Source organism: Stegostoma tigrinum, chromosome 39, assembly GCF_030684315.1.
Source record: "Stegostoma tigrinum isolate sSteTig4 chromosome 39, sSteTig4.hap1, whole genome shotgun sequence".
NCBI lineage: Eukaryota > Metazoa > Chordata > Chondrichthyes > Orectolobiformes > Stegostomatidae > Stegostoma > Stegostoma tigrinum.
In genome coordinates, this window is record NC_081392.1 from 12,215,339 (window position 1) to 12,241,881 (window position 26,543).

General features: G+C 46.9%; 1 protein-coding gene across 2 annotated transcripts in view; it reads left to right on the forward strand.

The window, feature by feature from the left end:
- The window catches only part of prkd2 (protein kinase D2), a 168,851-nt gene that overhangs the window by 94,731 nt on the left and 47,577 nt on the right, over positions 1–26,543 (forward strand). The window contains exons 3-4 of one of the 2 annotated variants that reach the window (XM_048522410.2): positions 15,484–15,615; positions 23,070–23,227. In XM_048522410.2, the coding sequence (XP_048378367.1) occupies positions 15,484–15,615; positions 23,070–23,227 (290 nt within the window). The remainder of the gene's footprint in view (positions 1–15,483; positions 15,616–23,069; positions 23,228–26,543) is intronic. The other variant, XM_048522411.2, reaches the window with a different exon arrangement.

Sequence of the window (26,543 nt, forward strand, 5' to 3'; positions counted from 1 at the left end):
CATCCCAAAACCAGTCCAACCTGTCTCTGCCTCCCTAGCCTGTTCTCCCTCTCACCCATCCCTTCCTCCCACCCCAAGCCGCACCTCCATCTCCTACCTACCAACCTCATCCCACCTCCTTGACCTGTCCGTCTTCCCCAGACTGACCTATCCCCTCCCTACCTCCCCACCTATACTCTCCTCTCCACCTATCTTCTTTTCTCTCCATCTTCGGTCCGCCTCCCCCTCTCTCCCTATTTATTCCAGAACCCTCACCCTATCCCCCTCTCTGATGAAGGGTCTAGGCCCGAAACGTCAGCTTTTGTGTTCTGAGATGCTGCTGGGCCTGCTGTGTTCATCCAGCCTCACATTTCATTATCCCCTATGCAAATGAAATGTCTTTTTATTATTTTTCTCTGTTTTATAATTGTGGATTGAAATGAGAAAAGAGCAGTTTTATAAATCAAGCTTTGCTGGATGATTGTATGTTATGAAACAAATAGCCTCGCGCTCACTGCAAGTGTTGCTTACACAGCTATTTGTTCAACCAATGGTAGGTGTGTAGTTTGCAGATGAACTGGAGCTGAGTTTTTTGTACATGTAGAGTCTGAGCTGTACAGCGTGGAAACAGACCCTTGAGTCCAACTCATCCATGCCACCCAGATATCCTAAATTAATCCAGTCGCATTTGCCAGCATTTGGCCCATATCCCTCTAAACCCGTCCTATTCATGTCCCCATCCAGATGCCTTTTAAATGTTGTAACTGTACCAGCCCCCACCACTTCCTCTGGCAGCTCGTTCCATACACGCAACACCCTCTGCGGGAAAAAGATGTCTCTTAGGTTCCTTCTAAAGCTTTCCCCTCTCACCGTAAACCTATACTCTCTCTAGTTTTGGACTCCTCTATCCTGGGGAAAAGACCTTGTGAATTTACCCTATCTGTGCCCCTCATTATCATATCAACCTCTACAAGGTCACCATCAGTCACTGACACACCAGGGAAAATAGCCTTGACTTATTCAGCCTCTCCCTATAACTCAAACTGTCCAATCCCAGCATCATGCTTGTAACCTTTTCTGCACTCTCTCAAGCTTCACAACATCTCTCCTGTAGCAGCAAGATTAGAGTTGAACATTGTATTCCAAAAGTGATCTAACCAATGTCCTGTACAGCCGCAACATGATGTCTCAAATCCTATACTGGATGCACTGACCAATAAGGGCAAGCATTCCAAACGTTGCCTTTACTATCTTATGGTTGCCATAGGCAGCTGGTCCATGGGTCAGTTATTAGTACAACAGCTTGCTCCCTGCCAGAAGCAGTGATTGTTTCTTGGGTAACCGGCAGTTTGGGGCTGTGAAGAAGATAGTGAGAAACCTTAGAATCTGCCAGCCTTGGAGCTCTCTGTTCTCTGCTGTAAAAGCTACTTTAAGCCTGAGAAAAACATTTTTTCTTCACTTGCTATAAGCTGTGACTTATGAAAGGCTAAGTTGTTAATTAATAAGTTTGAGCCAGCCACCCTGTGCCTCCTACAAACCAACAAAAGCTTCCTAAGAAGGAAGATTGAGAAGCAGCATTCTGATCTGCACAAGAATCTCAGTCGATCCTGTGAAGAGGAACCATGGAAATGTCTGCTTGTCTTTATGTAACATCCATCGCATCTTTGTCTTTTTTACCCTGTGCATGCACAAGGGGGAATTTAGAAGAGGGTTAAAGTTCCAGTTGGTAGAGCTATATGTTGAAGGCTCATAATTGTTTGCCTGTCATTAGATCCTAATTGCTTGAAGCTTTTAAAGTACAGAAACCTGGTGTTTGTCAACATGGGTATGAAAACCAGGAAATTAGGGAATCTTTGCTTGCTTTTTCAAATCTATAATGTTTGTGACGATTCTGGGACAGTGTAATTCACCACCATCATCACCACACATGGTATCCAGAAAAATGGAAACTTAAATTCAAAAATTACACAATGTGGAGCTGGAGGGGTACAGCAGGCCAGCCAGCATCAGAGGAGCAGGAAAGTTGATGCATCGGGTCAGTACTCTTCTTCAGGAAGGGTCCCGACCCAAAATGTCAACTTTCCTCCTTCTCTGTGTCCTGTCCTGCTGTGTTCCTCCAGCTCCACACAGTATTATCTCTGACTCCAGCACCTGCAGTTTTTGCTATCACTAACTTAAATCCAAATTCTTTGTTCAGTTAAAGAGTGAGTACAGGTCTGATGGGCTGAATAGCATCCTTCTACGCAGTAGAATACTTCCAAGTTGAACAAAAATTATTGTGAAGCTGTCAGTTTATATACGTCGTGTTGGAAGTGCCATCCTTTTTTGGATGCCTTGCCTGATGAAGACAGATTCTAAAAGGTTGTAGAGATTACTAAACCAGGTGTAGACTCCCTACAGGGTGGAAGCAGTTCATTTGGCCTATCGAGTCCAAACACACCCTCCAAAGAGCATCCCTCCCAGACTGTATCCCTACATTTCCCTAGCCTGCACATCCCTGCACACTATGGACAATTTAGCACGGCCAGTCCACCCTAACCTGCACATCTTTGGACTGTGGAAGGAAACAGGAGCGTCGGGAGGAAACCCACGCAGATACGGGGAGAATGTGCAGACTCCACACAGACAGTCGCCCGAGGCTGGAATCGAACCCGGGTCCCTGGTGCTGTGAGGCTGCAGTGTTAACCACTGAGCCACCGTGCTGCTTGGGAGTGGTGGGGTGGGGTATCATATAAGCTGATCTTCCTTAATAGCGGCATCTTCAGAAGAACGTTGTTCAGGAAACTCTTCGATCATTGAGGATCACTCTGTGTGCCCATATTACTGCTGGCTGCATTCAGAGAAAAGACAGCAATGCTTCCGACACAGGACAGATCAGCTCCTAAACCTCTGTCCTTTTTACATAAAGATATTTCAACAGGAGCTAATGTATGAATGAAATTATATGCTTATGGTGGGACTTGGCTCGGAGTTAATTCTAATTCTTGGAATGAAGGGATGCTTGTTTAAAACTGAGATGAGGAGAAATTTATTTTGAGAGTTGAGAGCCTTTGGAACTCCTTACCACTGAGAGCTGTGGGAGCAGAGCCCTTGTGTATATTTCGGGCTGAGATAGATTCTTGATCAGTTAGGGAATCGAGGGTTATGGAGAAATGGCAGGAATGTGTGATATGAGGGAAATCAGATCAGTCATGATCCTATTGAATGTCAGAGCAGGCTCGAGGGGCTGAATGGCCTCCTCTTGGCCCTATTTCCTATTACACTGGAATGGCTGTAATATAAATTTTAACTTATGGTCAGCTCTGTGTGATGGAATAACTTGTTATTTTCCCCCTCCTTATTTATGAAACCCCCACAGTGTGGAAACAGGCCCTTTGGCCCAACAAGTCCACACTGCCCCACACTGCCCCACACGGCATCCCACCCAGACCCATCACTCTATAATGCACCTAATCTACACATCCTTGAACACCAAGGGCAATTTAGCACGGCCAATCCACCCTAACCCGCACACCTTTGGACTGTAGGATGAAATCCATGCAGACACGGGGAGAACATGCAAACTCCACACAGACAGTCGCCCGAGGGTGGAATCGAACCCGGGTCCCTGGCGCCGTGAGGCAGCAGCGCTAACCGCTGGGCCACCGTGCTCTTATTTTAAGAAATGAAATGAGCAAGTACTGAACCATAAACAAATTTGCCTGTGGAATTCTTGGTGAAGGGTGAAAAACACAAAGCAAAAATGATTTGCGAGGATTGAGGCAAAATTGAGAGCAACGTGGGCCCGACTTTGTCTCCTGTATCCCCCTGTTTGGGATCGAGCAAACGATCGGGTGAAAGTGGGTACAGCGATTTGAGGAGTGTAGCGTAGATAGCTTCAAGTGAAAGTTTGATAGATATCAGGAAGAAGGGGAATGAGGATGTGGTATTGGAATTGTGAAGCACGTAGACGGTCCAGTGAAGGAACAGACCGATTTAAATCTGACTGGGCTGGCAAGGGGGGTTTTTGACTTCAGCTGCAATTTGCTCGCTATGCAGCGGAAGTCAGTGCTTCCTTTACGTTGTGGTTTGCTCGCTGCTTACTCTGCCAGTTGGAGTGCGTTTTTTTTCAGGTTGGGGCAATGCTCTGGGTGTTGGCAGGGCTGTTCACAGAGGAACTTGACCCAAAAGCCCTCGGTGCGGCCCGCTTGCCCAACTTGGCAGTCCCATGGCACAGCAGGAAGATTCAGAAAAGACTGACTGCGATGCTGCCAGACCTCGAGGGTTGGAGTGAGAAGGAGAGGCTGGGACTTTTCTCACTGGAGCGCCGGAGGCTGAGGGGTGACTTTGTAAAATCATGAGGGGCATGGATAAGGTGAATGTCCAAGGTCCTTTTCCCCCAGAGGGTAAGGGAGTCTAAAACTAGAGGGGCATAGCGGGGAAAGAATTAAAAGAGACTTAAGGGGCAATGGTTTCACACAGAGGGTGGTTTGTATGTGGAACAAACTGCCAGAGGAAGTGGTGGATGTGGGTACTGTTGCAATATTTCAAAGACATTTGGACAGGTACATGAATAGGAAAGGTTTAGAGGAATATGGGCCAAATGTAGGCAAGTGGGACTAGCTTCCTTTGGAATGGGCAAGTTGAACCAACCAAATTTCCCAGAGGATCTGTTACGGCGCTCTATGACTCTGACTTTCACTCTCATCCCAGTCTGAGCTGTTCTAACTGGGTGCACTGCTGTGGGCTGTGCTGGAATGGAGTTGAGAAGTAGCCGGTTGGGAGGAGTGTGGAGGGAGAAGGGATTGAAGCTGACTGTGCAAAATTCAGGTTAAAGACTTGAGTTCCAGAGCATGCCAATGCCTTGCTGTCAGAAGTCAGTGCTTTAATGAACGCCGGATTGGCTTGGAATCAGTGATGATGAAAAGATATATTTTACACTTTCAAATCGAAGATGCTCGTCTAATTTCCACCTTCTTGGTCATTCAACAATGGCATGGAGTTGCTCAGGAATTCAAGTTGTAATTCATTACAAAGTGGCAAGTTAGGAACTTGCATTTATGTAGCAGCTTTCATAACCTCAGTATGTCTGAAAGGCTTTGCGCCAATGCAGTCCTGTCTGAAGCAGAGTTGCTGTGGTTATGGAGAAGATGCTTTTTTAAAGTCAAGGCTCCCTCCACTAAGAAGTGATTTAATGCTGGCAGAAACGCAACCCACCTTTGCTTCTTCTGGAATAGTAGCATCTTGGGGTAGGGCCATAATAACACATTGCCTGCCAGAAGGTGGTAGCGTGAATCATAATGATATTAGATATTGTAGCTGAGCAGGCAAGCAGGCCCACAGTTTAAAATTTCTCCCCAAAAACCCCGGCTATGCCAACCGGCGTCGCATTCCCTTGGTGCTGCCCTGGAGTGTCAGCTTGGATTATTGACTGCATAAAAAAACTTTTGGTACACGAGGGAACCACTCGGCCCATCAAATCCACACTGACCTCAAGGCATCCCACTCAGATCCAGCCTCCTACCCTGTCCCTGTACTTCTTGATTTATGGCTGGCCTCGTAGGATCATACACTGTGGGAGCAGGCCATTCAGCCCATACTGTGCTTCTAAAGGATATCCCACCTAAACTCCCTCTCCCTGTAATTCCCATGGCTAGCCCATCTAACCTGCACATCCTTAGATACTATGGGACAATTTCCCACGGCCAATCCCACCCTAACCTGCACATCTTTGGGCTGTGGGAGGAAACCCACGCAGACACGGGGAGAATGTGCAAACTCCACACAGACAGTCGCCTGAGGCTGGAATCGAACCCGGGTCCCTGGCTCCATGAGGCAGCAGTGCTAACCACTGAGTCACCATGCCGCCCACCTCATTGCCTTCAACAATGTGACCTTGAGCTTGTTTTCACGTAAACGGACATACCCAATCATCACTTTAAAGACTCAAGAGAGCAAGAGGAGCTGACCTGGTTTCTAAATAGACCCTCAATCACTTTGACGTGACTTCAATCACGCTGTAACGGGCAGAGCTGGCAGTGGCTTCTAAAGCAGAATGATTCCACAAGCAGCATCCTCCATCTTTTCTCTACGGCAGCATAGAGTGAGAGTTTAGTCAGGAGTGGTGGGAGGTTCTTTCAAACTCTACGCTGCAGCTGACCCCTGTAAGTGTACTGGGAGTGTTTGATGCGGATGGTGTAGAGGGAGCTTTACTCCACATCTGACCCCTGTAAGTGCCCTGAATGTGTTTGATGGGACAGTGTATGTAGCCAGTGTAGATAGAGCTTTACGCTGTATCTAACCCCTGTACATTTCCTGAGAGTTTTGGAAGAGGACAGGATAGAGAGAGCTTTACTCTGTATCTAACCCTGTGCCTTACCTGTTCTGGGAAAGTTGCACAATAACAGTCTGTATTTGCAGACTAAAGAACCAGTTGTTCTGTTTCCTCACATCAGAAATGGTGTGTGTGTGTGTGTGTGTGTGTGTGTGTGATCTTTCTGTCTTTTGTCTGGTGAGCTAATGATGCCGATTCCCAGATGTGCAGCTGGTGGTAGCTGAGCATTGAGGAGCTCTGTTTATTCACGGAGAGGTTGGAACAGACCGATGCCAAGCGAAATAAAAGACTCTTTCTTCCTTGCACCTTCTCCTGTTCTGCTTTGTGTCATTGCCAGCAGTGAGTGCATGTTCACTTTTATTTGTGTTCAGTAGGTTGGTTTTTGGGATGTAGGACGGTGTCTCTTCGACCTTGTTCAACAGAGTCCAGGGATCAATACGTGTTTTGTGGTCATACTGTGTGTGTGTCTGTGTGTGTCTGTGTGTGTGTGTCTGTGTCTTCTTTTTATTATGCCCCTTGTCACCGCCTTTATTCCACCTTCCTCCCTCCCTTTGCTGCCGGCTCCTTCAACACACTCCAACTGGATGCTACCTGCAGAATAATTTTATGCAGTCTGGATCCCTGATGAGGAATAGTAGCGGGTCACAAGTGAGAGTGATTCCGGGTCTCCCAAGTGTTCCTTGGAGAAAGGGTGGTCCAACAGTAAAGGATTAGGAGGTTCCCACGGAAACCAGCCTAATGTTACAGGCACTGGGCAAAGTTAAACCAGTGCCATGCAGTGTGGAGGGAGTGGAAATCTCAGGGCGGCTTGATCTTTGAAGTCAAGACAGGCAGGTATATTGTATTACAAAAAACATCAAGATTTCAAACATTTGGACTTAACCCATGTGTAATACTATTTGATTGGATGGACTGAGGAGTGGAAGATGGAGTTTAATTTAGCTAAATATAAGGTGCTGCACTTTGGAAAGGCAAATCAGGGCAGGATGTATACACTTGATTGTAAGGTCCTGGGCAGTGTTGCTGAACAAAGAGACCTTGGAATGCAGCAGGTTCACAGTTCCTTAAAACTGGAGTCCCAGGTAGACAGGGTCGTGAGGAAGGTGTTTGCCACACTTCCCTGTATTGTTCAGTGCATTGAATGTCGGAGTTGGGAGGGTCATGTTGCGGTTGTACAGGACCACTGATAAGGCCACTTTTGGAATACTGCATTCGATTCTGGTCTCCCTGCTACAGGAAGGTTGTTGTGAGGCTTGAAAGGGCTCAGAAAAGATTTACAAGAATATTGCTGGGGTTGGAGGGTTTGAACTACAGGGAGAGGCTGGATAAGCTGGGCTATTTTCCCTGGAATGTCAGGAGTTGAGGATTGACCTTTTATAGATGTTTATAAAATCATGAGGGGCACGGATAAGGTGAACAGGCGAGGTCTTTTCCCCAGGGTGGGGGAGTCCAAAACTAGAGGGGCATAGGTTTAAGGTGAGAGGGGAAAGATCTAAAAGGGACCTGAGGGGCAACTATTTCACACAGAGGGTGGTGTGTGTATGGAACGAGCTGCCAGAGGAAGTGGTGGAGGCTGGTACAGTTACAACATTTAAAAGGCATCTGGATGGGGACATGAATAGGACGGGTTTAGAGGGATAACAAAGTGTGGAGCTGGATGAACACAGCAGCCAAGCAGCATCTTAGGAGCACAAAAGGTCACGTTTCCGGCCTAGATCTCTGATGAAGGGTCTAGGCCCGAAACGTCAGCTTTTGTGCTCCTGAGATGCTGCTTGGCCTGCTGTGTTCATCCAGCTTCACACTTTGTTATCTCGGATTCTCCAGCATCTGCAGTTCCCATTGTCTCAGGGTTTAGAGGGATATGGGCCGAATGCTGGCAGATTAATTCAGGAAATCTGGTCGGCATGGATGAGTTGGTCCAGGGTTGGTCTGTTTCTGTGCTGTCGGACTGTAAGTCATCCTGCCTGACTACCAGTCTGTCGATGCGGCATAACTTACCTCATGAAATCAAACCGTCCTAGTGCTGATTTACTCTCAGTTGGAACCACCAAGGAGTGCAAGGTTCCCCAGAAACCTGTTTTATATGTTTTGAGGTGTTGCCCGTTTGTAAAGAATGCCGGGACATTATGCACTAACAAGATCCTGGAAGATCTACTCCAGTGTGTCTCGAGGTACAGGTGGATCTTCATTGTGGATCTGACTCTTACAGGCAGAGATGGATCCCTGCGGAAATTGGTCAATATATTTAAGACAGAAGTCACAGTTGTTGATGGTACAAAGATGACGAGAACATGCTGGAAGGATCTCTAAGAAGCTAACACATGAAAACGGTTGACTCGATGACAGTATTGACAGGAAGGTCAGAGATTAAATACTTGTGCTGTAGGGCTAGGACCAGAGATGCATGATCCCAACAAAGTAACAGCTGTATGAACTTCCAAAAAGAACAAAAGGAAGAATTCCTTTGCCAAACAGATGTCAAGATTTGTATCTGCCTGACGTTGTAAATTGTTACAACTCAATTTTATTGTTATCATCGTAGAATCCCCACAGTATGGAGACAGGCTCTTCAGCCCAGCAAGCCCACACCAAACCTCAAAGCATCCCACTCAGACCATCCCCTAATAACCCACCTAATCTACACATCCCTGAACACTAGGGAACAATTTCCCATGGTCAACACACCCTAACCCCCACATCTTCGGACTGTGGGAGGAAACCAGAGCGAACCCACGCAGATATGGAGAGAATGTGCAAACTCCCCACAGACAGTCACCCGAGGGTGGAATCGAACCTGGGTCCCTGGTGATGTGAGGCAGCAGTGCTAACCACTGAGCCATATGAGTTTTATGTCTGAGGTTTGTTTAAGCAGGGGTATTAAGGGATATAGACCGCAGCCAGGTTTGTGGAGTTGGGCCACAGATAATCTCATTGAATGTTGGAACAGTTTGAGGGGCTGAATGGTCTACTCTTGTTACTATGTTCTTCAGCATCAGGTGACGTCTCAAATACTTGCCCAGCTTTTCGCTGGGATGACTGTATCTGACAGCATCTTATTCTGCACCAGAATAAGACTTAAAAATGCAAAAATGAGTCTTAGCATCTCAAAATTTTATAATCTTTGTTTGCACCAGTTAGGGTTAATCAATAAGAGTAGTTAACTTGTATCGTTGTAGATTACTTAGACGACATCTAGCATGTCAAAAGATTTAATTTTGTTAACATCTCCACGGTTACCTAGCTAGTACGGCATCCGTGATCCCATGGTCCATAGTATCTCACCTGATTATATGGAAAAACACCAACTTGCTTAAAAGTACCCCAGTCCTAGGATAACATTGCCTGTTGGTGTTGGCAGTTTTCCTCTATTAGTCAAATATGGCAGTATAAAGACTTGGACAAGAGACATATTCAAGAAGAACAGGTGCTTGTAGTATCCAGGGAGTGTTGACGCACGCCATTTGGCCCATCCAGTCCACACCAACCCTCCAAACAACATTCCACCCAGACCCAACCCATCCCTGAACTATCCCTGTAACCCTACATTTCCCTTTTCTAACCCCCGCCCAGTTGGCACATCCCTGGACACTAGGCGTAATTTAGCACAGCCAATCCACTCTAAACTGCACATCTTTGGGACTGTGGAAGGATTCCTGAACACCTGGAGGAAACGCATGGGGAGAAAGTGCAAACTGCACACAGACAGTTGCCTGAGGGTGGATTTGAACCCGAGTCCCTGGTGCTGTGAGGCTGCAGCAGTGCTAACCTCTGAACCACCGTGCTGCTTGTCTAGGAGCAGAAGTAATTAGGGTTGACTTTAATTTACATTAATAGAGGTGTCTAAGATTATGAGGGGCATGAATAGGAAGAAGCTGTTCCCCTCTGTCGAAGAATCAGTCAACAGGGGACATAATTTTAAGTTGGAAGGCAGTTGGTTTTGAGGAGATTTAAGGAAATATGTTTTTCACCCAGAGGGTTGTGGGGGTCTGGAATGCACTGCCTGGAATTGTAGTTGAGGTGGAAAACCTCACAACCTTTTTAAAAGTACATGGAATGTCCTAACATTCTAGGCTGTGGGACTACAGAGGAGGATAGATGTACAGGATGGAAACAAACCTTTTGGTCCAACTTATCCGTGCTGACCAGAAATCCTAAATTAATCCAGCTCCACTTGCCAGCATTAGCCCTATATCCCTCTAAACCCTTCCTATCCATGTATCCATCCAGATGCCTTTTAAATGATGTAACTGTACCGGCCTCCTCCACTTCCTCTGGCAGCTCGTTCCATACACGGACGACCCTCTGAGTGAAAAGGTTGTCCTTTTTAAACCTTTCCCTTCTCACTTTTTAAACCTATGCCGTCTAGTTTTGGATTCCCCTACCCTGGGGAAAAGACAGTTCATCCTAAACCTTCATGATTTTATAACCCTTCATAAGGTCCCTCCTCAGTCTCTGCCACTCGAGAGATAAAGTGATCAAGGGTTAAGTTGTTTCTGGCAGTGTAGACTTGATGGGCTGAAGGGTCTTTCCTGTATGATGCGTATAAACTGGGGAGAAAGCAAATCCTATATACAACAGTAGCCTATATGAATTCATCGAATTTCTTTGAGAGTTTCTTACAGGAGCACATTTTGGAACTGACCAGAGAACAGGGGCTATGAGACTTAGCATTGTGGCAGGATTAATTAATAACTTCCCATAAAATCATTTCCAGGTTATCAGCAATCAAAATATAATTGAATTTTACATTCAGTGTGAGAGAGAGAAGGTTATGTTGATGATTAATGTTTTAAAAATAAACTGGGACATGACAGTTGAAGTGAACTGGTACAATAGGCTAGGAGATCAGTCAAGAGAGATGGTGACTAATATTTAAGGAGATAGGATAAGCATTTTCTTACCATACAGAAAAATTCTAATGGGAGCACCCTGCATCCATGGTTAAATAAGGAAAGTGTTTAAGCATAAAATATATAACTGCTTAAAAATGAGTGGCAGGACAAATTATTTTTATAGATGCACCACAGAAAGTATCCTAGCATGGCTCGGCTCTTCCCAAGACCAAAAGGAACTACAGAGAGCTGTGAACATGACCCAGTCCATCACACAAGCCAACCTCCCATCCATTGGCAGCATCTACACCTCCCACTGCCTCGGGAGAACAGCTAACATCATCAAAGACCCCTCCCACTGCTCCACTCTTTCCCGTCAGGCAGGATATATAAAGGTTTTTGTATATACACACGCACATGAACACGAACGCGCACAGATTCAAGAACAGCTCAGAATAGAATAGCCTTTCTTGCCAGATGCGCCTGAATAAGTGCAGTGAAAAGTTTGTGATGTTGCTTCCTGGTACCATCCTCAGTACAGGGTACCTAGGTACAGGTATTTTAAGTGATGTTACGGAATTGAAGTCGTAGTAAAGACGAGCACGGGAATACAGAGTTTAAAAAGTCCAGAATGAGAATGAAAGGTAGCTTCGAAGTACTCCTGTTATAGCCCTTTTCCACCGAGCCCGTGCCCACTATGCTTCAGAATGTGAGGCCACGCTGGACTCCATCCAGGACTATTGGCTCGCTCTGCTCTGACTCAGCTCCCAGCTCAGTCCACGCTCACTCTGCTGCCACTCTGGTTGTGACTTGCTTCCGGGACTCTGCCCGCCCTCGCTCCGCCCCCTGCTCCGGGTTTCAGCCGCGGCTCAGCCCGCACTCACACTGCCCCTTGCTCTGGGCTCCCGCCGCGGCTCGGCCCGCGCTCGCTCTGCTCCCTGCTCCAGGTTCGGCCCACACTCGCTCTGCCCCTTGCTCCGGGCTCCTGCCGCGGCTCGGCCCGTGCTCGCTCTGCCCCCTGCTCTGGGCTCCAGCCGCGGCTCGGCCCGCGCTTGCTCTGCTCCCTGCTCCGGGCTCGGCCTGCGCTCGCTCTGCCCCCTGCTCCAGGCTCCAGCCGCAGCTCGGCCCGCGCTCGCTCTGCTCCCTGATCCGGGCTTGGCCTGCGCTCGCTCTGCTCCCTGCTCCGGGCTCGGCCTGCGCTCGCTCTGCTCCCTGATCCGGGCTCCAGCCGCAGCTCGGCCCGCGCTCGCTCTGCCCCTTGCTCCGGGCTCCCGCCGCGGCTCGGCCCGCGCTCGCTCTGCCCCCTGCTCTGGGCTCCAGCCGCGGCTCGGCCCGCGCTTGCTCTGCTCCCTGCTCCGGGCTCGGCCTGCGCTCGCTCTGCCCCCTGCTCCAGGCTCCAGCCGCAGCTCGGCCCGCGCTCGCTCTGCTCCCTGATCCGGGCTTGGCCTGCGCTCGCTCTGCTCCCTGCTCCGGGCTCGGCCTGCGCTCGCTCTGCTCCCTGATCCGGGCTCCAGCCGCAGCTCGGCCCGCGCTCGCTCTGCCCCTTGCTCCGGGCTCCCGCCGCGGCTCGGCCCGCGCTCGCTCTGCTCCCTGCTCCGGGCTCGGCCTGCGCTCGCTCTGCTCCCTGATTCGGGCTCCAGCCGCGACTCATCCCGTGCTCTGCCCCCTGCTCCGGCAGCGACTTGTCTCCTGTGCCGAGGTTCTGTTCTCCATTCCCTCCAGTTATGGTACTTTTGAGAAGTTAAAAGGAAGAAAAACTGCAGCAAGTGGGAAGAGGAAGGAAGGAAAACAGGAAAAGGGAGCTGGTGAGCAGAGGAGCTCCAGCTGGAATGTCTTAGTCTGCCCTGCTATTATCAGACTTTTTTGAATGGCCCTCTTTAATGTTGATCTCTCTCTGCATCTTCATGGCAGCTGTAACGCTAATCCAGTTCTGTTCTATTACCCTGAAACTCTTGTATAATATGATCTGCCTGTAAATCTCAGATGGCAGCGCTTTTCACTGTGCCTCAGTTCACATGACAGTAATAAATCCAATCCTCTCAATGATTGAATCGGATATAAACAACAGTATACAGTAACCACAAGTTAGTCAGGAAGAAGGAATCAGTTGGAGAGGAAGCTAGGTCGGAATGTAAATGGAAAGCAAGAGTCTGTACAAGCATTGAAAAAGGAAATGTTACTCCACGTGAGAGTGAGAGTAAGGAGTTAATAAGGAACTAGGCAGCTGAATAATCAAATATTTTTCTTCCGTCTTCATTCTTGAGAACACAGAAGCATGCCAGAAGTGGTTGTAAATTAAGAGATGGAAGAGAGAGAGGGGAACTTTGTAAAGTTTACACTCTCAAGGGAAGTGGTACTAACCAAACTGATATGGCGATGGATTGACAAATCCCTGGGTCCAGATGGACTTCATCTAAGGGTTTTTGGGGCAGGGGGGGTGCAAGGAGTAGTGGTTCATGAGGTAATCAATGTGTCAGTATTAACTTCCCAAAATTCTCTTGATTGGTGGAAAGCCCCTTCAGACTAGAAAGGGGCAAATGTGAACCATCTCTTTAAGAAGGGAGGGAGACAGAAAACTGCAAGCAACGAAGCAGTTAGCTTGAGTCTGCCATGAGGAAGGTGTTAGATTTGTTTGGAGCTGTACACGTTTCAGCGATTTTTGAAGAGTCCCACATAGTTTTGCTGGAGGGGAATCGGGTCTAAGCAACTTAATGGATTTGTTTGAATGAGGACGATATGCTGTAGATAAAGGAGAGACTGTAACCATAATAACACTGCATTTCCAGAACGTGTTTGAGAAAGGCCTCACATCAATGGCTATTTCAAAACTGAAAGCTCACGGTGTAGGGGGTAATATGTGTTTGTTAGTGGAGTTCAGTACTATCACCTTGGCCTTTTACAATTTACATCGATGATTTGGAATAGGTCAGTGAAGAGCACCAGAGCCAAATATGCAGACAACACCAAGATAGTCAGGAATAGATTTTGTGAAGAAGTCATAGGGAAATTGCTAATTGATACAGAGAGGCTCAGTTAGTGGGCAAAAATCTGGCAGGAGAAGTACAATGTGGGAAAATTTTGAAGTGAATGTGAGGTCATTCATATAAGCAGAAAGAATAAAATAGCAGGGTGTTACTTAAATGGAGAGTGACTGCAGAGTTGTGAGGTCCAAAGGTATTTAAGTGGTCTGCTGCCCAGATTACGAAAGGTTACTCAGCAAGAACACGTATTCAAATATATTAATGGGATTTTGTTGTTTATTGTGAGAGGAATTGAAAATAAATCCCTCTCCCTCCAACCCTGCATTTCCCTTGACTAGCTCAAGGGACGGCACAGTGGCTCAGTGGTTAACACTGCAGCCTCACAGCACCAGGGACCCGGGTTCGATTCCAGCCTCAGGTAACTGTCTGTGTGGAGTCTGCACGTTCTCCCAGTGTCTGCGTGGGTTTCCTCCGGGTGCTCTGGTTTCCTCCCACAGTCCAAAGATGTGCAGGTTAGGGTGGATCGGCCAAGCTAAATTGCCTGTAGTGTTCAGGGGTGTGTGGGTTATAGGGGGATGGGTCTGGGTGGGATGCTCCAAGGGTCAGTGTGGACTTGTTGGGCCTAAGGGCCTGTTTCCACACTGTAGGGATTCTATGTACACCTAGCCTGCTGAGAAATGCAGGGCCCCAAGGATGGGGTGGGGGGTGGGCTGCTCTTTGGGAAGGTCAGTGTAGATTCTATGACTCTTGCTTATGTATTGTAGCAAATCTGTTATTGTTGCATGACTTTGGAACACATCAGTGGAGTCAGGATCATTAAATATTTCCTGTGTTGGACGAGGATGTGCAAGGCCACCGAGGTAGAATGTGAAATTTGAAACCCAAAGAAATTAGCCGTGATTACGTTGTGCGATAGTACAGGCTCGAGGGGCCAAATGGTCCATTCCTGTTCCTGTTTCCTGTAACAGTCTCGGGGAGACTGTTTTATCATGATTTGGTTTCAAGCCAGTGAGGCTGGAGCAGAGGATATTCAGAATGGGAATTAAGTGTGTTCCTCATCACAGTGAAAGCAGGTTTAAAAGTTCTGCGTTAACACAGAGTGAAGCTGGAATCACAGCAGGCCAGGCAGCATCAGAGGAGCAGGGAAGTTGGTGTATCGGGTCGGGAAACTGAAACATCAGATTTCCTGCTCCTCTGATGCTGCCCGGCCTGCTCTGTTCCTCCAGCTCCAAACTGTGTTAGCTCTGACTCCAGCATCAGCAGTTCTTGCTATCTCTTAAGAGTTCTGTGAGCTGGGTGACCTGGGATAGTCTGCAAGGCTGCTTCTACTGCCTTGGGAAATTAATACTGATCTTGCTTTTTTTTAAATCTTTTTAAGGTGCAGCGACTTTTGAAGACTTCCAGATTCGCCCACATGCCCTGAATGTGCATTCGTACCGCGCACCAGCGTTCTGTGACCATTGTGGCGAGATGCTGTTTGGGTTGGTGAGGCAGGGACTGAAGTGTGATGGTAAGATCACGCTTGTTTTCTTCTCGGAGCACAATTTCCTGACTTCCAAGCTGAAGCTGCCACCTGTACTGGTTTCCTGGATGGTTCAGAGTTCTTCATCCCTCCACCAGATGATAGTCTCCTCCCACATTAAATGGCACTCCCTATCAGTAGTTTGCCACAGCAGGATGGGTGCAGTGTGGGTTTACAGATAGAGTAAAGCTCACTCTTCTTTTTAAACTGAAAGTAAAGCTTTCTCTACACTGTCCCAGGCAAAATTCCCAGCACAGGGTCAGCATAGGGTTAGGTAAAGAGTGAAGCTTTCTGTACATTGGCCCCAACTAAAAATCCCAGGACAGGGACAGCATGGGGTTAGATACAGAGTAAAGATGTCAATTCTTTTCATCTGTTGATAAAGTTTTCTTTGTACTCTTTTATTCTGAAAGTAACTATACAGTACTCATCAAACACTCCCAGGAGAGGGATGGCATAGGATTAGCTAGAGACTAAAGCTCCCTCTACACTGTCCGCCATCAAACACTCCCAGGACAGGGACAGCACGGTGTCATATACAGAGCGAAGCTCACTCTACGTCGTCCCTCATCAAACACTCCCAGGACAGGGACAGCACGGGGTTAGATACAGAGTAAAGCTTCCACTACACTGTCCCCATCAAACACTCCAGGACAGGGACAGCATGGGGTTAGATACAGAGTATAGCTCCCTCTACGCTGTCCCCCATCAAACGCTCCCAGGACAGGGACAGCACGGGGTTAGATACAGAGCGAAGCTCACTCTACACTGTCCCTCATCAAACACTCCCAGGACAGGGACAGCATGGGGTTAGATAGAGAGTAAAGCTTCCGCTACACTGTCCCCATCAAACACTCCAGGACAGGGGCAGTACAATTTTCTGTAATACAGATTCCTTTCTACAGAGTTTCAAAAAGTTGAAAGGGAAAGAGTCGGAAATTCTGAACGTTTTGGTGAATGATGTTCATGGTGCTGTTGTTGTTACCATTATTTGAAAACTTTGGAACTAAAGGGAACAGGACGGCATGTAGTTTGAAGTTAGATTTATTTGCATACTGAGTGCTAAGGAGGGAGGAGCCTGAGTCCTGAGTGTGGTGCTGTGTTATGTGCGAATATGTTTTCATGCAGCCTTTATAAACCGTGAGATCAATAGTTCAGTGCAATAAGTAACAAAAGTAGAGAAGATGAGAAAACTATTGCCGTGATCCTAGGTAATGTAATTATTCCTGGGCAGGTCAAAAACCAGACCGGAATCCAGCTTAATCAATCCTGCTTTCATTTAGTTTGAATGATTTGACCCATCACTGGAACACATGTATGTGATATTGCAGATTTTGTTTCAACAATCAAAAGAAGGTGTATTTTCCAAAAAGTGAAGATATATTCTAATTACCTAAAATATTTTTCAAGCATGGACCTCAGAAATCCCAAAATATTCCTTTACAATTACCAAAAAAAATTTCCCTGTGCAGTATTCTCACGAGAAGAAAAAGTAAATCTCTTTCTAAAATCTTGGTAACAGTGATTTTAACTCCCAGACTGGGCATGTTGATAGCTGTTTCTGTGATCTATTATACACCTGAACTTATTCAGCTTCAAGTAATCTCTTCAGGCTTTTATCCCAACACTTTTGGTTAGGACCTATCACTATTCCCATACCCTAAGAAAATCTTGTTTTACTATATTCTTTTCTCAGGAGCACCTCTCTATACAGCCGTCCCCATTCGAGGCAAAGTCAACTTGTCAGGTTTCCCCCCCAAACTTAAAATAAACCATAAATCTAGAAATTTCTAATAAACTATTTAGGCAATACGATTCACCTTGCTAAGTTGTAAAACATTCTAAAGTGAGCAAAACCCCACTTGTGCTTTCAAAGTAGATTTCAAACTATTATTCAGTGGTATGAATGAATTGGATAACAGAGTGGCTCAGGGGTTAGCACTGCTGCCTCCGGCACTAGGGACCTGGATTCGATCCCACCTTCGGGCTGTGTGGAGTTGGTGCATTCTCCCCCTGTGTATGGGCGGCGTTTCTCCGGTTGCCTCCCACAGTCTAAAGATGTGCAGGTTAGGGTGTATTGGCCATGCTAAATTACCCTGCAGTGTCCCGGGATGTGCAGGCTAGCTGGGTTAACCGTGGGAAATGTAGGGTTGCAGGGATAGGGTAGGGGAGTGGGTCTGGGTGGGATGGTTGACGTGGACTCGATGGGACGAATGGCCTGCTTCCACTCTGTAGGGATTCTTTGATAATTCAGAGTTTCGGTCTACAAGAGGATCAAAAGTTATGGGGAGCAGGCAGCATTGTGTTAAGAACATGACCAGACCCGTAATGAGCTTACTGAATGGCTTTTCAGATTCAAAGGGGCTAGATGTCCTACACCTCATCTTTTTGTTGTGATTTTATTTAGGTGCCCTATCTGAATGTTGACTACCAGGCCAGTATCTGTCTGCTTGTATCTGTCAACCTCAGACAACCATCTACCTTTGCTCTCTCCAGCCCGATTTTTACACATTTGAGGCCATTCACTAATGGGAATGAGGTGGTGTAGTGGTAATATCACTGGACTAGTAATGCCAAACCCCAGGTTAATCTTCTTGGAATGTGCGTTTGAATCCCACTGTGGCAAATGACGAGATCTGAATTTAATGATAAGTTAGCCCAACGACAACCCAGTAAAACCGTTATCAATTAATGTGTAAACACAGCTAGGTCACTAATGTCCTTTGGGGAATATTGTATACAGTTCTGGTCGCTACTCTACCGGAAGGACGTAGAGGTTTTGGAGAGGGTACGGAAACGGTTTACTGGGATGTTGCTTGGTTTGGATGGTATTAGCTCAGAGGAGAGATTGGGCAAATTTGGTTTGTTTTCACTTGAATGTCAAAGGATGAGGGGTGGCCTGAAAGAAATTTACAAACTTATGAGAGGCCTGTATAGAGTGGATAATTGGGATCTTCTTTCCCAGGATTGAATTGCTAGGGGAGATGAGATTAAGGTAAAAGGTGGTAAGTTTAAGGGAGATGTGAGAGGTTTTGTTTTAGAGAGGGTGATTAGTGTCTGGAATGAACTGCCAGAGGAGGTGGTGGGGGCAGATACAAATAGCAGCATTTAAGTGGCGTTTTGACAGATATACCAATAGACAGGGAATAGAGAGATACGGACTGCAGAGAGGCAAAATGTTTAGAAACGTGCCATGTGTCTGCACAGGTTTGGTGGGCTGAAGGGCCTCTCTCGTGCTGTACTATTTCTTTGTTCTTAGAAAGAAAATCTGCCTGGTTTGGCTTATATGTGATTCAGACCGACAGCGATGGGAGTCCGCTCTTAACTAGGCCAATAAATACTAGAAGTGATCCCGTGAGCAAATTTAAACAAAAAAATGAATAAAACCTGAAAGGACGGCAAATCGGGGACAAAAACAGAAGTTGCTGGAAAAGCTCAGCAGGTTTGGCAGCATCTGTGAAGGGAAAAAACAGCGATAACGTTTCGGGTCTAGTGTTCTGAAGAAGGGTCACCGGACACGAAACGTTAACTCTGTTTTTCCCTTCACAGATGCTCCCAGACCTGCTGAGCTTTTCCAGCAACTTTTGTTTTATTTTTAAGGATCAAAAACAATCCTTTTGATTGCTTTTTGCTGTTAAAACACTCCCTCCCCACATTTTCCTCCTTTCTCCTCACCACCGTTTAATGGTTTGATTAGCAGTCGGTTCTTGAACCCAGAGTTTGAATTCTCCCTTTCTCCCTGTCCCTTCCGAATCCCCAAAATGTAGATCGCTCTCCCCCACCGTTTGATGGTAGCCCTCTTAAGAATCTCAACCGGCCAACTCTGTTTCATAATGCAGTCTTGGGCTCCACCTGGTGGCTGAGTGTCACACAGCAGAATGATTTCCTGGAGAACAAGGTGAGGAGCTGGATGAACACAGCAGGCCAAGCAGGAAAGCTGAAGTTTCGGACCTAGACGCTTCTCCCACCCCCAGTTTGCTGACCCTGCCTCTAACTTGTTTCTGCAGGAATGCACCTTGTTTTCCATCCATGGTTGATTTCTCCCAGCCTCCTCCTGGCTTTATATCCCAAACTGTCATCGTTTAGGATGAAGAGGCTTGATAAAAGAACTGCGCTCGCTGTAAATCAGGAACAGAAACAGAAGTTGCTGGAAAAGCTCAGCAGGTCTGGCAGCACCTGTGAAGGAAGAAAAAAAAATCAAAGTTGACGTTTTGGGTCCAGTGACCCTTCCTCAAGGTTCTGAAGAAGGGTCACCAGACCCCGAAACGTTAACTCAGATTTGTTTTATTCATGGACGCTGCCAGACCTGCTGAGCTTTTCCAGCAATTTCTGGTTTTTGTTCTTTTCTTGGCTTCCCTTTTTATTCTACTCTTGGAAAGGACTGGAGAAAGGTCTCAGGGCGACAGAATACTGGGTAATTACCTGAGAAGAGGGAAGTGGGTAGCTCTGATAGTGAAATGGCGACAACAGGGTTGGCATGGTGGCTCAGTGGTTCGCACTGCTGCCTCACAGAGTCAGGGATTCCACCCTCAGGCGATTGTCTGGATGGAGTTTGCACATTCTCCCTGTGTCTGTGTGGGTTTCCTCCGGGTGCTCCGGTTTCCTCCCACAGCCCAAAGATGTGCAGGTTAGGGTGGATTGGCCATGCTAAATTGCCCGTAATGGCCAGGGATGTATAGATTGGGTGGGTTGTGCGGGATGGGTCTGGGTGGGATGCTCTGAGGGTCAGTGTGGACTTGTTGGGCTGATGGGCCCATTTCCACGCTGTAGGGACTCTATGAACATGACGGCTGAAATGCCCCATCTATGCCCTAGTGATTCTATGACCGTTCTGTAAGGTCTAGGTGTGACATTGCATAATACTGGCATTTACCTAATGCCTACATCCCCCAGTAGTGCCATACATAATCCCAGTCCACGTTCCTGAGGCTTGGGATCTGCGTAGTCCGATGCCGAACAAGCACAAAATGGCCAGGGCTCATTCCACTTGCACATTGCAAACTCCTTTCCCATGCCACTAGATCAGAAACCATTCACTCCACTCCAGAGGCTTGTGAGCAATATCTAGGCTGATGGAGTCATGCCATGTTGAGAGACGCGCTCTTATGGATGAGAGATTAATTAAGGGCGCTCTTGGGTAAAATATTCCATGGTACTATTTTGATGAAGCTCATGGAAATCCTTCTGGTGCCAAAGGAAGCAGTTTGGCCTGTTGAGTTTGTACTTGCTCTCTATGGAGGCATCCCATCAATCCCACTCCTTCCATCAATTTCCTTGGGCTTGCAGGTTGTGATGGCCCTTTGCTTTCTGCCAGTTGTTTCGGCTTTGTCAGGACCAGATCTTCCTGCATCCCAAATCTGATATTCCACTGTACCTGGAAGTGTGCCCAGAAAATTTAAAACCATTACGGACCCTCCCACTGGTGGTACCACCGATGGTGTATCTGCCAGCGGGAGGTGGCTCGGTGCGTCTACATTTGCTACTTGGTCTCCGGGACAGTGTCCCAACTTGTAATTATACGCACTTAAAATGAGAGCCCACAGTTGAATTTGGCCTGAAACTACGGACAACGCTGCCTTGTCCTTTAAGTAGACCTAGCAGGGGTTTGTGGCCCATTACTGTTACAAATTTACATCCATAAAGGTATTGGTGGAACGTCCTGATTCCAAATATGACAGCCAAACCTTCCTTCTCTATCTGGGCGTATCTGCACTCTGCATGAGCCAAAGTACTGGGTGCATTAGCTAGTGACCATGCCTCTCCATTGTGCCAGCTATGAGCTAATACTACCCCGATGGCATACAGGAGGGCATCGCGTGTCAGTCCCCGATCTCGCCTGGGACCGTAGTGTGCCATCACCTTAAAGGATGATAGCTGTTCCTTCTCTTCCCTGAAAACAATGGCTACGCAACCATTTCAAAGGCTGACCCTTTTATTTCAGAGTTGATGCCAAGGTGCCAGGATGGAGGTCAAGTTACATATGAATTTCCTGAAATAATTCACCAGTCCGAGGAAAGATCTAAGCTTCTGTACAGATGTGGGAGCCAGGGCACCTTCGATCTCCCTCACTTTCTCTTCTAATGGGTGTAACCCGGTCTTGTCAACTCTTTGTGGACCAGACAGGTGTTTTAGAGTGCCTGGAACACTCATTTTATCTTTCTCAGGCAGATGCCCACCTGGGAGAAATGTCTAAAGACTATGTTCAAGTTCTGTAAGTGCTCATTATTGGTCTTCCCTTCTATTAGCATGTCATCTAGATAAATAGCAGGCAGGATCAGACTTTGTAACATGTTCTCCGTCGTCTGCTGGAAAATTTCACATGCTGACGATACTCCAAGTGGCAGTCTTGTGTATTGGCGTAAACCCTTATGGGTCTTAATTGTAGCATGCCTCTGGGAATCCTCACCTAACTGCAGTTGTAAGTACGCATGGCTCGCGTCCAGCTTCAGCCAGTAATTTGGCTACGTTATTAATCCTCATGATGGGATTCACGATTTGTTAGCGTCTTATTAAGTGTTAAACCAAAGTCACAGGCCCCTGCCCAGTTGTCTTGACTTCTTTCAATATCCCAGTACAGATTCCCCTGGTTCTTGAATTGCCAAGTAAAATGGATGGCATTTCAGAAGTAGAGAGGACTTAGGAGGGTCATAATATTCCTTAATCAGATCCATAACTGCTGTAAGGTTTTACTGCCTCCGCAAATGTTGGGCTCCTAATAACCGACAAAGCTGCGGATCCACAAGCTGTCAGGAGAATTACTTGTTGTTTTTCATCTGCCCCAGTTTCATTTTCCTAGGGGAAAAAAAGATGCTTCTTTCCATGTATTGGGCCCAGTCTTCAGCAGGACCGAACAAGTCAAGGCTCCCAAGTTACAGCATGGTGCCAGAAATGCTTACCCCAGTTCAAAAGATGACTGTTGCCAGCAAATTTCTTCAGAGGCATGCTTTCCTATTGTTGCCCATTGAAATAACTCCCGAAAAGGTCAACATCCTGTCACCAAGTCCCTCTTTATTTACACATAGAGAATCCTTGACGCTAAGCCAGCTCTCAGAGTGAGCAGAACCTCCGACAATCCTGTTTATACCTGTCAGCCAGGGCTCCTAATTGAGGCTGGGAATCTGGTCCAATCAGAGAATTCACACTCTGAGGCTCAATTTGCTGATTTCGTTACAATCACTACATACCTCACATGTGCCCTTTTAAGATGTTTCTTAAAATCTACCTCCTTGACTAAACGTTCGGCCAACTCCCCCACTATCTCGTGATGTGAGTCTTCCAGCTTATGCTTTCTGAATAACCCAGTGAAGTGCCTTGGGTTGCAGGTGCTACAGAAGTGCACAACGTTGTTTCTGCCTTTTTTCCTTTGCCGGGAAGAATTGGGAGTAGACTTGGGGGAAACCCGCATGTGATATCTTGCGTCTTTTGTTCTATTTTGTAAACAGGTTGCGGATTGAACTACCACAAGAGATGTGCATTTAGTATCCCGAATAACTGCAGTGGGGCCAGGAAGAGGCGGCTGTCCAACACCTCGCTGACAGGCTCGATCAGCTCGCGATTGTCAATCTCTGAACTTCTTGCTTCACCGAATGACAACCAAGTGGTAAGCTGCTGAGCTATTGACTCCATTCTATCGACCCTGTTCCTGCTTAACATCTCGTTCTCCAATCTCTGCACAAATCTGCTTTGTATTAATCCTGGGAAACCCTTTGTGGTGGATTTTAGTACAGAGTCGTACAACAGGGAAACAGACCCTTCGGCCCATACCCCTCTAAACCCCTCCTATCAGCCCAGATGCCTTTTAAATGTTGTAATTGTACCAGCCTCCACCACTTCCTCTGGCAGCTCATTCCACCCTCTGCGTGAAAAATTGATCTCTTTTTTATATCTTTCCCCTCTCAACCTAAACCTCTAGTTTGGACTCCCCTATCTTAGGAAAAAGACCTTGCCTATTCATCCTATCCATGCTTTTGTAAACATCTACATAAGGTCACCCCTCAGCCTCTGACTCTCCAGGGAGAATAGCCCCAGCCTATTCAACCTCTCCCCGATAGCTCAAGCCCTCCAACCCTGGCAACATCCTTGTAAATCTTTTCTGAACTCTTTCATCTTTTCTACAGCAGGGAGACCAGAACTGCACACAGTATTCCACTAGTGGCCCTAACCAATGTCCTGTACGGGCACAATGTGACCTCCCAACTCCTACACTCAATGCACTGACCAATAAAGGCAAGCGTAGCAAACACCTTCTTCACTGCCCTGTCTACCTGTGACTCCACTTTTGAGGAATTATAAATCAGCACCCCAAGGTCTCTTTGTTCAGCAACACTTAACCATTAAGTGTACACATTCTGCCTTGATTCCTTTCCAAACCATAGCACCTCACCTGTATCTAAATTAAACTCTATTTGTGACTCCTTGGTCCATTGGTGATCAAGGTCCCTTTGTGTTCGGGGATAACCTTCTTCACTGTCCACTACACAACCAAGTTTGGTGTCATCTGCAAACTTCGTAGCCGTCCTCCTATGTTCAAATCCAAATCATTGATGTAAATGATAAAAATTAGTGGACCCAGCACTGACCCTTGAGTTGCGCTGCTGGCCACAAGCCTCCAGTCCAAACAAAAAACCCCTCCACCACCATCCTGTTTCGTACCTTCAAGCCAACTTTGTATCCAAGCTCTCCCTGGATTCCATGTGATCTGACCTTGTTATCCAGCCTTCCATGTGCCTTGTCGAATGCCTTGCTGAAGTCCGTGGAGACAATGTCCACCTCTCTGCCTTCATCAATCTTCTTTGTCACCTCTTCAAAAAAACTTAAGCAAATTAGTGAGATGTGATTTCCCACACACAAAGCTATCTTCACCTTCTCAGTGCCCCTCACGATTTTATAAACCATAATAAGGGTCACCACTCATCGTCCTCCACTCCCAGGGAGAAGGTCCCAGCCAATCCAGCTTCTCCTTACAACTCACCTTCTATAACACCCTTGTAAAACATTTCTGCCTCCTTTCCAATTGAATAATGTCCTCCCTGTAGCAAGGTCAAAAATCACACAGCACCAGGTTCTAGCATTGGGAGCCTCACTCCTCTTTCAGGTGCCAGTGGAGCGAGACTCCAAAAGCTCATGATTTCAAATAAACCTGTTGGGCTAGAACCAGATGTCGTGTGATTTTTGACCTTGTCCAGCACAGTCCAACACCCACATCTCTACGTCATGGCTTCTCACAGCAGAATTAAGCACAGTGCACCAAATGTGGCCTTAACAATATCCTATACAGCTGTAACGTGGATGTCCCAACTCTCGTACTCAGTACTCTGATGAAGACAAGCATGCCAAACACTGGCTTCACTACCTATCTACCAGTGATGCCACTTTCAAGCAACTGTGCATTTCTCTGTTCAGCAAGACCACCCAGGGTCCTGCCGTTAACTTTGTTAGCCCTGCCCTGGCTTGCCTTACCAAAATGTGACCCCTCTCATTGAGCTGAATTAAACTCCATCCACCACTGTTTGGCCCCCTGGTCCAGTTGATCCAGAGTCACCCCTTGGCTGCTTTTCACTGTTCATTGAGCAAGTGTGACTGTGTTTGTAAATCTCCTCTTTGGTAGCTTGGAGTAAGGTTGGCTCAGTTGGCTGGATGGCTGGCTTGCAGCGCAGAGTGCTGCCAATAGCTTGGGTTCGATTTCCCGCACCAGGTGAGCTTGTTATGAAGTGCTCTCTCCTTCTCAGCGTCTAAATTGCCTGAGGCATGGTGACCCTTGGATTAAACCACTGTCAGCTGTGTGTGTGTGTCTCTCTCTAATGACCTGAGGCCACCGTACCTGCTTAAAGAGAAGGAAGCAAGGTTGACCGTTGTAAGGCCATTTATCAAACCTTCTGCTCAAAGGAAGACAAGACTGAGAACTTCTCAAAAGAGGAGCGAGAGAGACAGAGTGGTCTGTGGAGAAAAAGAGACGCTTTGGGGATAGTTAGAGAGATGGACTGACAGAAAGAGTGTGTTGAAAGCTTGTTTGAAAAGCACATAAAATCAAAGTTTTGCTCTGACTAGCTCGCCGAGCTGGTTTGTTCTCATTCAGACGTTTCGTCACCGTGCTGGATAACATCATCAGTGAAGTGATGTTATTCTACTCCACTTGGAATTTATACTGTCCGGCCTGTTATGGTGAGTATTGTCATTTCTGGTTTTGATCTGTAAGGGTTTGTATATGGGGTCCAATTCTATATGTTTGTTGATTGCATTATGGGCGGAGAACCGTGCCTCTAGGAATTCCTGTGCGTGTCTATATTTGGCTTGGGTTACTATGGTTACCTTGTCCCAGTTAAACTGATGGCCTTCACTGTCCGAGTGTACTGTTATTAGGGAAAGTTTGTTTAGTAGGCACCTGCAAATGAAGTGATGCCCATTAAGCAGACAACAACAGGAGGACACAGTAAGCCCTAACACACTGGCCACACTGCCCTACGTCAGCAACATATCAGCACTGACAACCGGACTCCTAAGACCACGAGGAACCGCGGTGGGTCCACAAGGCGACAGCCACTCTACAACAAACACTAACTAGGATTAAAGACCCCACTCCCACACCATGCAGAACCCACGTGGTTCCCAACATACCAGGCAATGACTGCCACAAACATTACATCGGACAGACAAAGGAAACTGGCCATCAGAATACACGAACATCAGCTCACAGCAAAACAACACGATAAACTCTCCCTAATATCTGTACACTCGGACAGTGAAGGCCATCAGTTTAACTGGGACAAGGTAACCATAGTAACCCAAGCCAAACATAGACACGCACAGGAATTCCTAGAGGCATAGTTCTCCACCCATAATGCAATCAACAAACATAGAATTGGACCCCATAAACAAACCCTTACAGATCAAAACCAGAAATGACAATACTCATCATA